The sequence below is a fragment of the Gekko japonicus genome, unplaced genomic scaffold (genome assembly GCF_001447785.1).
Source record: "Gekko japonicus isolate JY-2015 unplaced genomic scaffold, Gekko_japonicus_V1.1 scaffold118, whole genome shotgun sequence".
NCBI lineage: Eukaryota > Metazoa > Chordata > Lepidosauria > Squamata > Gekkonidae > Gekko > Gekko japonicus.
The window spans coordinates 415,411-432,086 of NW_015168656.1; the positions used below are offsets into that span (position 1 = coordinate 415,411).

Consider the following 16,676-nt stretch of genomic DNA (forward strand, 5'->3'; position numbering starts at 1 on the left):
CCCAATGCTGCCCTCCACAGGATCCACCCCCCAAACCTCCAGGTATTTCCCTCCTTAGAGCTGGCAACCCTACATTCCCCTCAGTGCCTGTTGGTAGGCAGCTAAGCTTGGTCCTGTCACCTACTTTGGCCTTTGGGAGAAAACACATTGGGGCCAGTCCTGATAGGGTTGCCAACTCCAGATGGGAAATTCCTGGAGGTTTGAGGGATGGAGCCTGAAGAGGGTGAGGTTTGAGGAGGGGTGGGACCTCAGACTGGTACAATGCCATAGACTCCAGCCACCAAACCAATCAGTCCCACATAGGGAACCATTGTTGCCAATCTCCAGGTGAGGGCTGGAGAGCACTCAGAATTACAACTGCTCTGCAGAAGGGAGGGCAGAAGTCAGCTGAAGTCAAAGGGGCAGATAATGGTAGGTTGATAGTTAGCTCCGAAGGAGATGGGGTTGCCAACTCCACCCTCCAAACCAGCCATTTTGTCCTGGGTAACAATTGTTGCCAATCTCCAGGTGAGGGCTACAGATCACTCACAATTACAACTGCTCTTCAGGTAGCAGAGATCAGTTCCTCTGGAGAAAACAGTGGACTCTGTCATTATACCCTGCTGAGGTCACCACAGCAAATTGACACTGTTTGCCCAAAGCCAGAGCACTCCCCCAGAGCCTCTTTCTAGATCTCGTTGTATTGTTTTCACAACGGGCTTTACTGCTAGTAAATAAATAAAAGACAGTGAACTAACACAGATACAGACATGAATGCATGAAGCTGCCTTATACTAAAACAGACCATTGGTCTATCAAGGTCAATATTGTTTACTCAGACTGGCAGCTCTCCAGGGTCTCAGGCAGAGGTCTTTCACCTCACCTTCTACCTGGTCATTTCAACTGGAAGTGCCAGAGGTTGAACCTGAGAGCTTCTGAATGTCACTGAACCACAGCCCCTCCCGCAATTATCCTTTTGCAATCAGCATGACATGGTATTGCCTTTAATCCAAACCATGGTTCTTTGTTTTGATTCAGAATGTAGTTTCCCTTGCTTCATAAGCCCTAGGAGTATAGAGGGTTCTGGAGAGGCAGCTCTATGTTTCTGCATAGGGAGTCAACTGGGGTGGGGGGTGTAAAATCCCCAGTGTATACGCTTTTGAATAGTTAGATGTATTTTCCTACCTTTATGAACTCATTCAGTGTTTTATCCCAACTTTTAATTAGGGTAGTCAGGCAACAGTGATAGATCAAAATGGGTAGCCGTGTTAGTTTGTTTGTAGCAGTAGAAAAGAGCAAGAGCCCAGAAGTCACGAAAGCTCATACCCTGCCACAAATTTTGTAAGTCTTTAAAGTGCTACTGGACTCTTGCACTTTTTTACAAGGAATAGTGGGAGAGTCACAGACAAGAACAAAGAGACCAGGCAAATGTGCCATTTTGTCATGAGCAATGTTCCCTCTAAGCTGTAGAGTCCTGTGAGCAAAAATTCTACTTTGTGAGCTACCAGCATTAAAGTTGTGAGCAGGTGATTTGGCTACTGCATAAATTAGTGTGTTCTGGAGCCATCCTTCCTGAGCTGAGACAAAAATGTGTGAGCCGGAGGCTAAAAAACTGTGAGCTAGCTCCCACTAACTCAGATTAGAGGGAACACTGGTCATGAGTCAGCCAGGGCTCAGCAATAGTGAGGACTCCTCAGGAGAAGAGGGCTCCTTGGGAAAAGAGGAGCCCCATGTAGCCAACCTTGAGTTGACAGAAGCTGACCAGCAGGAAAATGAGCTGCAGGCTTGTCAGGATTCACTGCCAACAGCTGGTGCAGAGCCACTGAGACCCTCCAGCCCTGGTTCAGCAGGCAAACCTCAGTTGGCCATTCCCAGCCCACCAGTATCACCTACACCCTTAGAGCGCTGCAGATGAAGGTAGAGAAGAGAGCCACAGACAAGATGGCAGAGTCCACATCTCCTGCCCGACGCCATCTGCTTGCTGATAACAACGAGTAGTTGCAGGATTGCTTTTGAGCAGTTTGCAGCAAGCCTGACCATGAGGTATGTGGATATAAAACCAGCCAAGAGAGGCTGTTAGGTGTGGCCACAACATGTATGATAGACACTAAGCCACTGACTCTGCCTTGCCTGACCCCTAGCATCTGATACTAAGAGCTTGCAAGCCAGTACATATTGTAATACTAGTAATGCTAGCAGATCCAAAAGATTATAGACCACCATGTCTTTCCAGATCCCCTTTAGATTTTAAATAAACTCTGCGTAATTCAGTGTAGCCAATATTAAAAGCTTACGCTTGAGTTTTGTGCCCATGTACCTGTACAAACAAGCAAAAATGTCTTCTTAATCTGAATTTGAATTTCACACAATTAACTTATTGCCAGTCTTTCAAACTCATCTCTACTTTCTTTATAGCCCCAAATCAGGCTAAATATTTATACTTCAAGATATTTATATCTCACCTTAATGTGAAGTAGGTATTTGCAGGCCCTTTTCTGCTGGATTTGCTTTCTATCCCTTCAGGATTTTATTCAAGGACACAAGCTGAGACCATGGCAACAAGCCAGGTATGTTTCTCTGCACCAAAAGGGTTATCATGTGAAGTGAAAAGGCAAAATATACTTTCTTTGTGCTGTTACCAGTTGAATGGACCTTTCCCATAGTATTAATTGAGCAGGTTTTAGGGAGTTAAAATATAAATTTGGTATGTTGCAACATGCATATCCTGTTTTTAAATAGAATTTTTTAAAATGTCATGGTAGATTAAGCAGTGCCAAATATGGTAATAGTATTAGGCTACAACATTCCTTACAATTGTGTCATCATGCCCTGGAAGAATCCCATCTATTGTAGCCCAATGCTGTTTACTTATATGAACAAACTGCATTGTGCCAAGTTTGCATAGTATCTCTTTCATTTAAAATGGACAGTATTTAATATTTGCAGATTTTCTTTCAGGTGGTAATACCAAAGATCTTTTCCCTCAATAAAATAAAACATAATTCAGTTTGAGGGCCAAGTATAGGTCCTCGAAAACCAGCCTATTATTCTATGGCTGGCTTATAGAATCTTATTAGTTCTGAGAATTCCAGTTGTAATGTTTTTTTAAAAGTTATTAATCTGAGAATCATCTTTGAAAAGGCCCTGAAAAAGAGGAGAGAAGATTTAATGGCCAGCAGACCTCAAACTGGGAGAGTGTACTTCCTGACACCTAATTCTGATCTGAAAACTTCTTAAATGTTTGGATCTATAGAACCTGAATAAGCCTGATTTTAGAATTTACAACTTTAGCTTTATTTTGTCTATTTTTAACCTGCCTCTCCAAGTTTTTTTCATGGTGCTAACAAAAGTGAAAGCAGTAACTTAGACACATTTAACAATAACATTAATTCAAACAGATTAAGGCTCAAAAGTTCTCAACAGTAAAATTCTTAGCAGTCAAACCATCTGAATGATAAGACAATAATCAATAAAACCCATAAGCCAAATGTGTGTTTTGGTTACGTTTGCCACTTCCAGGTTGGGAAATACCTGGAGATTTTTGGGGTGGTGCTTCTGGTGGGTAGAGTTTAGGAGGGGAGGAACCTCAGCTAATATAATGCCATAGAGTCCATCCTATGGCATTTTCTACAGGAGAACTGCTTGTTTGTCTGGAGATCAGTCTGGAGGTTGGCAGCCTTAGTTGGTTGAGCTGGTATTTAGGTCAAGTGATGTCACTTCCCAAGCTCTACCCCTTCGGATGATGTCACTTCCAGCATACTGCACCAGAACCTCACCTCTTCCTGTGATTTCAATTTCTGGGCACTTCCCCAAACCCGCCTCATCCTCTGAAGTCACTTCCTTTCTTCTTTGAGTGGGGGACAGAATAATATAAAACATCAGAGACTAGAAAAGCTCTCTTTTCCCTTCCTATTTCATATGCACTGGGGAGAAGATGTGTCCACTCATCAACTCAGAAATATTATTAATTCTAGGAGACCTTGGGGACGAAGCTTAACCCTAAAATGTGACAATTCACATGAACTAAAGGCTAAATAGTTTCCAGGTGATTTCACTTGTGACCATTATTGGAAATAGTGAAAGGGTGTAACCATTTTCTTCTGCACCACATTTCCCCCACTTTAGATGTCTCCCTCAAGTTACTTGTCTCACGCAGCCACAATATGCAAAAAACCCCACCACCAAACGAACCCAGGTCTCTGATACACCTTTCTTTAAATGCCAAGTGCATTCTATCAATATGAGCTATAACATACTTGAAACTACTACAAACTCTCAACATTCACAGAGCAGTTCCATGATGGGTTATTCCAGTCTGAGCCAAATAATTGCAGTGGGCTTAGACTAGAGTAACTTTGCAGAGGACTGCACTGTAAATGTCTTGACTATTTGCCTAATAAACATGTCTTGCTTTATTTCAGATTTCTGCAGCCTCAGTCCTATTACATTGCTCATTGGATGTCCTATCCTGTTGACTGGGTTGACGTGTGCTCTGTACTCAACTTTGAGTCTCAATGAGAAAGAAGGACAATCAGTCAGTCAGTCTGAGAAGGGGCACTGTCTGGGTGTCCGTCTCCTTCCACACCTTCCCTTTCGGAAGGACCCACCAGATTTTCTCAGTTTTACTTTTCTTCACCCACTCCCTCAATTTTATATTCATTTCTGCTGTAAGTTGAGTAACGTAACCTCCTTCCAAGTCCTTTGCTGAGTCCAAGGAGACAAACCCCTCATAAAGCAGAAAAACCCCTGAAGTTGTCAATGGCACTCATGCAGTTAGAGAAGGGAGGGGAGAGGGCTGCCATTTTAAATGCCATTGCAGAGCTAATAGAACTCATTAAGCATGCAGACAAGTAAAGGAGAGGAGCAAGCCGTTTACCAGCACCAGCAGCAGCTTTAGCACCACAGGGGCTAACTAGGGTTGCCAGCCTCTAGGTTGGGCCTGGGGATCTCCTGTTTTCACAAGTGATCTCCAGCTGACAGAGATCAGCTCCCCTGGAGAAATGGCTGCTTTGAAGGGTGGTCTCTATGGCATTGGACCATGCCCAGGCCCCTCCCCAAACCCCACCCTCTCCTGGATCCACTCCCAAAGACTCCAGGTATTTTCCTACCCAGACTTGGCAACCCTAGGGCTAACAAATGAAAACATACACCAGAAAATTACATTTTAAAACTATTTATCCCCTCCCCAAGCTACACAATAGCTGAATGTCTGTCTTCCAAGATTGCAATTATTTACTTGAGAGTAAACCTTCCCAGGATCCGGCTACAAAGCTTTTCTCCACTGTTGCATCCCCAAAGCCCTCCCTGTTCTCTGTTGTTGGTCTTAAAGGTGCCACTGGACTCTAACTTTGTTCTGTTTCCACATGTAGCGGTGCCCCCTCCCAGGCCTCTCCAGCAAACACCTCAACTGTTTTAACACAGAGCTGCAGAGGAATGAAAGAGGCTTCCTGCCCTCCCTATAGAGAGCAGTGCCCAGACCCTGCTGGACTAGACTTCAGCCAGGCTGCCATCAGAGGTCCCTAATGCAGCTCAGCAGGATTACTTGTAACTCTGCACAGGGTTGCATTCTCGGAGAATCCTATGCTCTTCAGGCATCTCCGATCAGGAGAAGTTGATGTGTGGGGGGGAAGCAAACTGAAGCAAGCTCACCTTGAGCAATCCAAACAGAATCCTCTTTGGGCTTCTTCAATGGGGCTTACTCCCAGGCTGGAAGCTGGCTAGGGGGAAGGCAGCCAGCTAGAGGCAGGCAAAATGTGTGTTGCTTCTCCCGATGCTTCTCCTTGTGTGTGGACGTGGAGAGAAAAACCAATGTGTCCTTCCCAGCAGGGCTCAGCAGCAGGATGTCTTCCTGCACACTGCCATGAGCCCGGCTAGCTATCACCTCTCTCTGCGGGGGGGGGGGGGGAGTTGGAGAGGCTGGGAACGCTCGGCAAGGCAGAGCTCTGTGCTGACCCAGCAGGCTGACTGAGTGGGAAGTGAAGCCTGGCACAGGTTGGGGGGAACCAGGAAGTCCTCCAGCAGCCATAGAGACTAGGAGGAGGAAAGGCTAGAGCGTTACATGATGCCACCATTCCTCCCCCTGCTGCCAAATTCTTTCAGATTGGGGGAGGAGTTCTCCCCCATCCTCACTGGGGGGCTGGCAACCCTAATGCTCTGCATAAGTCCCAGTTTAGCTTGCCGAGACAAAGTCTGGAAAGAGAGCTCAGGTTTGCAGAGGCAATGGCATACATATCTAGGCAATCAGCCACTGTTGACATTTGCTGTTGAGGTCTGGATATCCAGTGGTTCCAGCAAGAAAAGGCTAAAGCAAAGTAATTTATAGAGCAGACTCAGGTTTTGATCCCATCACGAGCATTCTTAGGCCATTCATTCCAATAAAGGTCAGCTTAAATTTCTAGGGAAGTGATACCTACACAGATCTTAATGACTTGGAACAGATACAGGAAAACACTTTCATCTGATATTTCACCATTTACACTTGGTATTCAAGACTTAGAGTTTAGTCTGAATAATTATGGTGGAATGGGGCTTGTAATATACTTTGTTTCAGGAAAATTCTTTTTGTAAAATGAACTGTATGATGGCATTGGGAAACAGTTTCCATATAACAGTATTTGCAGTTTTGGAATGTACTTATGCAAAAACTTGAAGGTAATTTTATTTAAAGCCTTGTTTATGACAGAGCAAATATCATGTAGTATAATTGTGTATTAGTGAAATATATAAATTATATAACATGTAAATTGGAGACAGGAAGCAATAACTGGCACTAAAAGCTCAACTACAGTTTATTTATTTAAACCATTTTATGCCATCTTTCCACCCAGTTTAGGGTCCCAAAAAACCCTAAATCAGAAACATTAAAACAGGCTTTAAAAGATACATAGTATATATTTTTTTAAATAACAACAATTAGCCAAAGCACATGCACAGTTGAAATACATACACAGCAAAGTGGGTCAGTGAAGGAATGGCAGATAAAATGATCTTCACCTGCTGGTGACAGACAATACTAGGAGAGAGCACACGGATCTCCCTGGGGGAGGGAATGCCATAATTTCACACTAGGGCTGCCAAATGGGGGCGGGGGGCGGGTAAACCCCCGCTTCGGAGGCCCGATTTCCGCCACCGCAGAATCGGGCCCCGGGGGGAGACTGCCTGGGAATCCTCTGTGTGCTGCTATGGCTTACATCAGAGGTCCCTGACCTTTTTGAATCCGTGGACACCTTTGGAATTCTGATACAGTGTGGTGGGCACAGCCACAAAATGGCTGCCATAGGAGCTGGAGCCAGGCATGAAATGGCCACCGTGCCTTATTTTCAGTCACATAGTGAAAATCCTTGTCCTGTGGTGGCAGCTGCTACCAAAGCAGCATTTTTAAAAATCTGCACAGCCAATCAGAAGAAGAAGAAGAGATTGGATTTATACCCCGCCCTTCACTACCCAAAGGTGTCTCAGAGCCGCTTACAAATTCCTTTCCTTTCCCCTCCCCACAACAGACACTCCGTGAGGTGGGTGGGGCTAAGAGAGCTCTTGACAGAAACTGCTCTTTTTCAAGAACAGCTCTTATCAGAACTACGGCTTGCCCAAGGTCATCCAGCCAGGTGCAAGTGGAGGAGTGGGGAATCAAACCCGGTTCTCCCAGATTAGAGTCTGTGCACTTAACCACTAGACTCTCAGAAACCTTGCTGGGCAAAAGCCCCACCTGCCCCCATCCACTTTCTAAAAACACTTGGTGGACACCAGGAAAGCTATCGTGGGCACCATGGCTGATATAAATAAAGGGCTAATATAAATAAAGTACCTCAAATTTTAATTACAAAAATATGTGCTTCGTGTCATTTTTATTACCCATCTTGAGCCTTGGAGATGGCATGTGCTACAAATGTAAATACATTAATATTTCACAGATTTTGAATGCATACTTTTCTTCCAAAGTTCAATGCCTGTGATCTTGTAGACTGTATAGTAGTCTAGTTAGCATTCTCTTGGCTTGTACTACTTTTTTCATTCTTTACTTTTTATTGGTTTGATAACAGCAGAGGTTTGTTTTGTTCACAAATCTGTGCTCTCAGCAGGTCAGTAATCCTGAGTAAAATAGTTTCATTTGAAGCAAAGCCAAAAGCAGAAACACTTGTTCAGTACAAGCCCTTGTGTGAGAGAGTTTGTAGCTTCTAGATGCTGAAACTAATGAAACTGCCTAGGCTGTGGGCTTGAAATGTGTATTGTGTCATTTCACACTCAGTTGCTTGACTGACATTGACAGAAATATAGCTTTCTATGCTTCATCTGTTTCCATTTTGGGGCAGTATGCTACCAGCCAGCGGAGAGGGTATGTTGTACCAACAAATTTGCCTACAGCAGAGGTGTCAAACTCATTTGGTACAAGGACCAGATCTGACATAAGTGTCACTTTGTTGAGCCAGGCCATGCATGCCATAAAATGTAACACGAGGTACTGGAGATATAAACTTTATAAAGGTGATTTCAGATGTCCAATGGCAATAGCAGGTGAATGACAATAGCAGGTTTGATTGGATTAGGAGTGATACGCAGAGGGGTAGTAGACATAGAGATACCAACGTTGGTAATGAGACGGGAAACCTAGGTCTCAGTTCTATCCAGAGGATTCAGTCCAGGAGGATGCAAAGAATAACTGGACAGAAGTCTGACGTTAGAAACCAGAACATTCAGTTGCTGACCTAAGAGCAGCGATGCTCTTACAAAGGAATTTCAAAGGGAGATTAGAAAGAGACTGCTGAATTGCAATTTAAAATGAAGCTCAAGACAATGCATCCTCCTGGACTGAATTGAGAGCTACTTTTCCTGTCTCATTACCAATGTGTACTATTATCATTTGGCATCTGAAATCATTCCACTCTCTAAGATATAAGGACTAATCCAAATGTTATAATTCCTAATCAGGGTCTTTTTGAAACTAAATAAATCCAAATAGGAACAGAGAAATCCAATTGTATTTAAAAAAAACAGTACTCTTCAGAATAAGCCAAAATAATTTCGTCAATGTAAATTGTGTTTGTCAGAAGAAAGCAAGCTATGGTGTGGCTGCAGATGCAGCCCTGGAAAGGAAGCAGGGGAAGGAAGTTGCTTGGGGGCCAGATGTGAGCCCTATGCGGGCCAGATGCAGCCTGCATGTTTGACACCCCTGGCCTAGAGTTTATTGCTGTTGTGCCCAGTTTGTGGGTAAAACCACGCGGGCAGGTATGTATGTGCACAATGCTGATATACACTTATGATATTGCTGCATAGTGCAGCCACTGCATCAAGGCAGTTATTGCAAGTAGTCTGTGTAGTGTTATGTGACAAGTAGTTGGCCCTCATAGAGGCCATTTTTGAGGAAGGGAAGAACATCTCTATAACAGTAGAAAATGCTTATTTTAGAAAACAAGAATAGACCCAATTGTAGGTATTGTGCTATTTTTCTGTGTCTGAATCCCTGTCTTTGAAGGAAGGAAAGAATTGCCATTGTCAGGTATTGTGAGATGTGAAGGCCTGGAAGGGTGGGCCGCAAAATTCAGGGGGGGACCTTTTCCACCATTTGTTCCTGAGGCTTCCCTCCCCCAGGTTTCTCAATGGAAAAATTGGCGATTAGGGGGGACTGTTAGAAACAAAACTCATTTATTTCTCTTTTAGAATAAGTAAAATGCTTCTGAAAACAAGGTTTTTTACACTTAAAATGTATAATACGAAAAAGTCCAAGGAGCATTTAAACTCTTATAGACATATACAACATTTTCAGTAATTTGTTTTGTTTAAACGTAAATAATATGGCAACAATTAATATGCTCTGTTTTAGTGTGAACTTTATGGTCAGAATATCTTTTAAATATTCTCTGGTTTTATTTACTGAGGAGACTTCTTTTTATACAATCCTGAAAGAACATTAATAAATTGTTTATGTATTTCTTTTTCTGCATAAGTAATTTGATCTCCTTTCTTTATGCATGTTATTACTCTTTTTCTTTCTTCTTCCTAAGATAATACTCCAAATATCTGCCAGCTCTATTTGCATGTTCAAATTTGCCTTTTTAAAAGATTTTAAGTTTTTTTTCTGTACCTCTTCCCTTTCTAACATATCTAATTGATTTTTTAATTGTCTGATTTTTGCTAATATATCATTATTTGGATTTCTTAATGCTCTTGCTCAAATCTTTGGATTTTCTCTACTTATTTCTTGATTTGTTCCTAAATCAAACAATAACAATACAAGAGTTTTCCCAGACAATAAAAAATATAAAAAAGGATAAAGCACCAGTCCCTGATGGCCTAACAGCAATGTATTATATACATTATGAAGATTTAATGATAACATTACAAAAATTTATGAATGAAATAAAAGAAGGAAAAACAATACCCCCAACATGACAAGAAGCATATATAACACTAATATGTAAAGAAGGCAGTGATGCAATGTTACCACAGTCATATAGACCTATCTCTCTACTGAATTTAGATTACTAGATTTTTGCTACAATAAATGGCAGAAAGATTAAGAAAATGCATACCAACTTTAATACACACTAATCAAACAGGCTTTGTACCAAAGAGGTGCATCAAAGATAATATATGATTCAAAATTGATGCAATTGAATTTGTGAAGAAGAAAAAAAGAAAGCAGCGTTTTTATTTTTTTAATGCAGAAAAGGCGTTTGACAACATAATATGGCCTTTTTATTGAATTAATATGCTGTTTTCAGTGATAATACATTATTAAAGAAGTCAGTGTTTTCAGCATTATAAACTTTAGCTTAATAGCCAAACATGCTGGTAGTCCTATCTATTGTGACTCTGTAATAGAGTTTCTGACCAAATAATACATTTTCTTTTGTTTACTACATAATTTGTTTTCTACCTTTTTTCCTGTCTCTCAGATGGCAAAAAAATTAAAGATACGTGTAATATGGAAGCATAGGGCACAGCAGTTTGCAACACTTTTTCATATATTAGGTATTTTTCATGTAGAAACAAAAAAAATTAATTTCCATAAATATACCAAATAATACAGTATTATATGCCGAGTTGTAAATAATGCATTTATTGTAAATTAATAAAATAAGTTTATGTTTGATAGCAAAGCAATTATTGCATATATTTAAACGTTTCCTCAAATTTCTGTTCTTTTGAAAAAGGGGGGGTATTTTTCTTCCCCGTGGCTTCAAAATTTATGGAAATTTTAAATCTCTGAACTGCAGCCCTGCCTTTTTAGTATGTCTTCAGAAATTAAGTTTATAAATTTAGTGGAATAAGAAGTGGCTTTTAAATTTTACAGCACATCAACCTCACTATATGACTATATCAGCATTTATATAAACAGTTTGATGTAAATACTGGCTACTACTTAAATAATAATAAAAGATGTGAACAATTATGGTTTTGAAAATGTGTTTGAATTTGTTTTACATATGAAATAAATAAGTTGTATTTTACACAGCCCAACAAACACACCAGATGATGATGTTTCTAGTAGATATTCACGAGCAGCAGACAGGACTGGATATAACAGATATAGCAGAGAAGCAAATTCTTCTGGGAATATCATACCAAACAATTCTTTGGAAAAGAAAATTGAAGATCTTGAAAAGGTAAATATCACAATATAACTGTCAGGTTTTAAAACTGATTTATAGTGTGCTTGTAAAACAAAGGCTTTCTAAGGGTAACCAAATATCTCTTTTTTAAGAGATATCCTAGTGATTTCCAAATCCTGGGCTAGAGCGTCATGAAATTCATGGCTTGTTCCATTTATATATTGTATTTTGGTTTTGCACCTGCTGGATGACCTTGGGCAAGCCATAGTTCTGGCACAGCTGTTCTTGAAAAAGAGCAGTTTCTGGTCAGAGTTCTCTCAGCCCCACCTTCCTCACAGGATGTCTGTTGTGGGGAGGGGAAGGCAAAGGAGTTTGTTTGCTGCTCTGAGACTCCCTTGGATAGTGAAGGGCGGGGTATAAATCCAATCTCCTCCTCCTCCTCCTCCTCTTCTTCTTCTTTTTGGCTGGTATCTTCTTTTACTTGGACAATACTGGCAATTAAATGTGCTTCAGGAACTGAAGGAATGGGTGTTCAAAAAGGATGGGCTTATGGATCAGGATATGATGGCAGTTGTCTTACGGCACCATTATTCAAGTTTTTTAAAAGGGATCACTGTAGGTCCCTGTATTTAGAGAAGTTAACCAGCCTGGAATTAAGATCGGCTTTTACAGGTTTAAGATTTCAATCCATGCCCTCAGTGATCAGGACTGGACATTTCTTTGGTATCCCTGCCCCCCTTAGACTTTGTCTTTGTGATATGGGGGAAGTTGATGATATTGTACATTATATTCTGAGATGCCCATGGCATGAAGCCCTTAGGCTAAAGTACATAATCCCTATTATTCCGCAGCGTAATGGACTCTCTGATCTGGATCTGGTCAAATTTTACTCTCAGACCTTGACCACTATGTCCCTAGCAGAATGGTGTTATTTGCCTTAGCAACAAGGAAAATCAGAATGAGTTTAGTATTTAACACAAAGTAAAAGTAGTTTAGGAGTATACTGATATTTTTCTATTGTCTACATTACCATTTTACGACCTGATGTATTTATGTTATGGCCTATGGCTAAAACAATAAACTTATACTATTTGATTTGAGAAGAAATAAATGTCCTTGTTTAGAGGCTTTTTAAATGTTGCAGGAATTTTAAAAATCCAGGTCATCTCTGCACCTTTTTCTAAAATACCAGTTGTTTGGACTGACCCACAACAATGTGTTACCCCAAGTCACTGACTACACTGTGTAATCTGAAAGCTATACTGTAGGAATCTGTACAATTATCACAGTGGATGCTTAGAAGCAGCTCTGAGAGGGAAGACGATCCAAAAATAATCTTTAATGTTTAGATTTCCACGCCATGCCTGGCAACTGGTGGCAGAAACGAGGGGGAACTGTAACATTGTGTGTGCTGCTACATCACTTCCAGGGCAAACCCAGAAGTTATATAGAATAGCTCTAGGAAGTGCCAGAAACTTTGTGGGAAACCACAGAGGAAACCCACAGAGTTTCCAGCGATTCCTAGAGCTATTCTACATCGTTTCTGGGTTTCCCCCCAGAAGTGATGTAGTGACACACATGACATTAACTTTTTCCCCCTCCCAGGACAGTAATGTTGCAGGATTTAAATAAATAGATCTACATTGACTTTATGGGAACTGATTTGCTCTGTTGCAAATTCTGTTTTGCCTGGATAACGGAAGAAAATACTTGGTTGTGTGTGGGCAGTTGGGCCATCCAATGCATCCCTATGTGGGATTGGGTACAGTGGGGCAAACTTTTTTGAGGAAAACGTTTTTAGGGTTACATTATAGTTCTACTTTTTAATATATTTTCACTTGGTGTTTTTTTCAGGAACTAGCAAAGGAGAGGCAAGAAAACCTAAGGCTTGTAAGAATAGCACAAGACAAAGAAGAGTTGATTGGTAAATTGAAGGAAGAAATTGATTTATTAAACAGGGTAAGTACAGTATAGGAACATGAAGAGACTGTGACCTTATTACAGCTGTCCTCCCTACAATTTCAAGGCCAATCAACACATTTAATGAAAAATTTAGTGAACCCTGCCTTTTTAAAATAAATAAATAAAGGACTTGGGTAAGTTGGTTAAAAATTGTCCTGATTCTTGGGGGGGGGGGGATATTAAAAATAAATTGTCACAAACCTCCATAAATGTTAATAGATCATTAACAAAAATAACATAGCTAACCAATTGGCTCCTGTGAATGGGGTTTTTCCTTTTCAGTGCTGATGATATGCTTGGCTGTATTGAGCCATAAGGTGTAGGTTGTGGTGGGGATATCAGGATAGTCATGACAAATGAAGCCTTTTTCTAACTGTTCTCTTTAATCAGTTGGAAATCACTAAGCTGCATAACTGTTGTTGGGAATCTATAAGGTTCTGTCAAACTTTTAAACAACAAACATTAATTCTTGATTTAGGAATACGATTTTTAAAAAGAAACTCAAACAATTTAATGGGAAACTAATCCAATATAGCTTCCTTTTGTTTTGTTTCACCATTTAAAGTCCAGGCAGTTGTTGTGGTTGGACAATGTCCAAGTAGCTCATACTTTTAGTCCTTCTGGAATGTTATTTCTGCTATATAAACATTCCACAAAGTCTTTTTTATATTTTTGAGTAAGTTTCAAGTATTTTGTCCATATGTCTTAAAGCTGTTGTGAGTTGTATCTGTGCTTCCAAGCTGGATATTTTATGCTTGATAAGTTAAGAAGACAAAAGTTAAATAGAACATATTACATTGAAAAACTGGTTAGTTTTCTTGTTGTTTATAATATGTCTAGTTTCTGAATTGGATTTCACAATATAGTGCAAATTTTTACCAGACGTCAAAAGATGGTAGATGCTGATTTCAGAAACTTTTATTCTTTCAACGGGGACTTTCCCTGGGGAATTGAAGGAGGCAGTAGTTCACCCTCTCCTTAAAAGACCTTCATTGGACCCTATGGTCCTTAATAATTACCGCCTAGTGTCTAATTTGCCGTTCCTGGGTAAGATACTAGAGAGGGCAGTGGCAACACAGCTTCAAGCTTTCTTGGAGGATGCTAAGATCCTGGATCCCTTCCAGTCCAGCTTTCGCCCCACCCATGGAATGGAGACGGTGCTGGGCACTGTGGTGGATGATCTCCGGAGACATCTGGATTGAGGCAGTTCAGCGCTGCTGATACTTCTTGATATGTCAGCAGTGTTCAATATGGTTGACCATGACGAGTTAGCCCACTGCCTCACCGACACTGGGATACGGGAGCTTGCCTTGCAGTGGCTGACCTCCTTCCTTCAAGGTTGGGGGCAGAGGGTGGTGCTGCGGGGAGAGCTATTCCAGTGACACTCACTGGAATGTGGTGTGCCGCAGAGAGCACTCTTCTCCCCTTTGTTATTTAATATCTATATACGCCCCCTCACCCAGATTATCCGGAGGTATGGGCTGGGTTGTCACCAATATGCAGATGACACCCAGTTCTATCTACTGATGGATGGCTGCCTGGATATGCCCCCTGGAATTCTGGATGAGGCATTACAGGCCTAGGTTGGATGGTTGCAACAGAGCTGATTTAAGGTTAATCCAGCTAAAACGGAGGTCCTGTACCTGGATTTGTAGGGGATTGGGACACAGAATCAGGCTCCCAGCCTTTGACAGGACCCCATTGGTCCCGACATTGAGGGTGAAGAGCCTGGGGGTGCTCCTGGATTCCTCCCTTTCTATGGAGGCGCAGGTCACCACCACTGGCAGGTCTTCTTTTTTCCATCTGAGGCAGATCAGGCAGTTGGCCGCATATCTCACTCCCCAGGAGCTAGTGACAGTGATCCATGCAATGGTCACTTCCAGACTGGATTATTGTAACTCTCTCTATGTGGGGCTGCCCTTGACTCTGCTCTGGAAGTTGCAGCTAGTCCAGAACACGGCAGTGCGAGTGTTGATGGCGATGCCTGTGCAGGCTCACATCCCCACAGAGCTGTGTGAACTGCACTGGCTGTCTATCAAATTCCAGATCCATTTCAAGGTGTTGGTACTTACCTTTAAAGCCCTATACAGCCAGGGGCCAGCATACCTTCAAGACCACCTCTCCCCATATGAGCCCCGTAGAGCACTAAGGCCAACTAATCAACATCTTTTGGTAGTCCCCGGCCCCAAGGTCATCTGACTTGCCTCAACCAGGGCCAGGGCCTTTTCGGCCATGGCCCCTACCTGGTAGAATGAGCTCCCAAGTGAGATCAGGGCCCTGCGGGATTTACTACAATTCCACAGGGCCTGTAAGATAGAGCTCTTCCGCCAGGCTTTTGGTTGAGGCAGCGGGTGCCCCTTTTTGTGGTCAACTCCACTAGTGGCCTGGACCTTAACATCTTAAATATTTCATCAGTGCTGGATATGCTTCCATCCAGGGCTTTTTTGTAGAAAAAGCCCAGCAGGAACTCATTAGCATAATAGACCACACCCAACAGCAGAAACCCATTAGCATATTAGGCCACACCCCTGACAGTACAGCTCATTAGCATATTAGGTCACACCCCCATGCCTTCCCTTGGCTTGCCCTGGGCACCCAATGACTCTGGGGAGCCCAGGCAAGCCAGCCCTTGGGACAGGCTGGGAAGTCATGGGGAGGCATTTAAATGCCTCCCCGATCCTTCCAGGGCCCCCCCACCTGGGGGGTCACTCTCCAGGCCTTTCCTCTGTAGCCACACACGCAGAGGTTTTGGCTGCAGTGGGCGTGGCCAACTCTGAAGCCAGCCGGAACGTTGTTCCTGTGTGTTCCTGCCCAAAAATAGCCCTGCTTCTATCTGAACTGACATGGTACCTAGGATTATGGCATTGTATACTGTTGTTTTAACTTGGTTTTAAATATGTTGTATTTTATATTGTTGTTACCCGCCCTGAGCCCATTCACGGAAAGGGTGGGATACAAAGCCAAATAAATAAATGAATAAATTGTAAAATACAATGTTCATATTATTTATGACTTTCATATTATAACAAAGATCTCCAGATTTGTGTACAAGGTTCCCTCACATGTGCTCAAATGGCTTCTTTTGTATTTCAAGCACTGATCATAAGGTTTTATTGAAGTAATTCTCAAGTCTTTTAAGTCCATCTCCTGGGTGAGGAGGAGTCCCACACTCTTTCACAGTTTGTG

General features: G+C 41.9%; 1 protein-coding gene across 2 annotated transcripts in view; it reads left to right on the forward strand.

Annotated features, from left to right (window-relative positions):
- PAWR (PRKC, apoptosis, WT1, regulator) overlaps nucleotides 1-16,676 on the forward strand; it is a 134,826-nt gene that overhangs the window by 117,316 nt on the left and 834 nt on the right. For both annotated transcript variants that reach the window (XM_015415219.1, XM_015415220.1), the window contains exons 5-6: nucleotides 11,432-11,582; nucleotides 13,383-13,487. In XM_015415219.1, coding sequence (XP_015270705.1) covers nucleotides 11,432-11,582; nucleotides 13,383-13,487 — 256 coding nt within the window. The remainder of the gene's footprint in view (nucleotides 1-11,431; nucleotides 11,583-13,382; nucleotides 13,488-16,676) is intronic.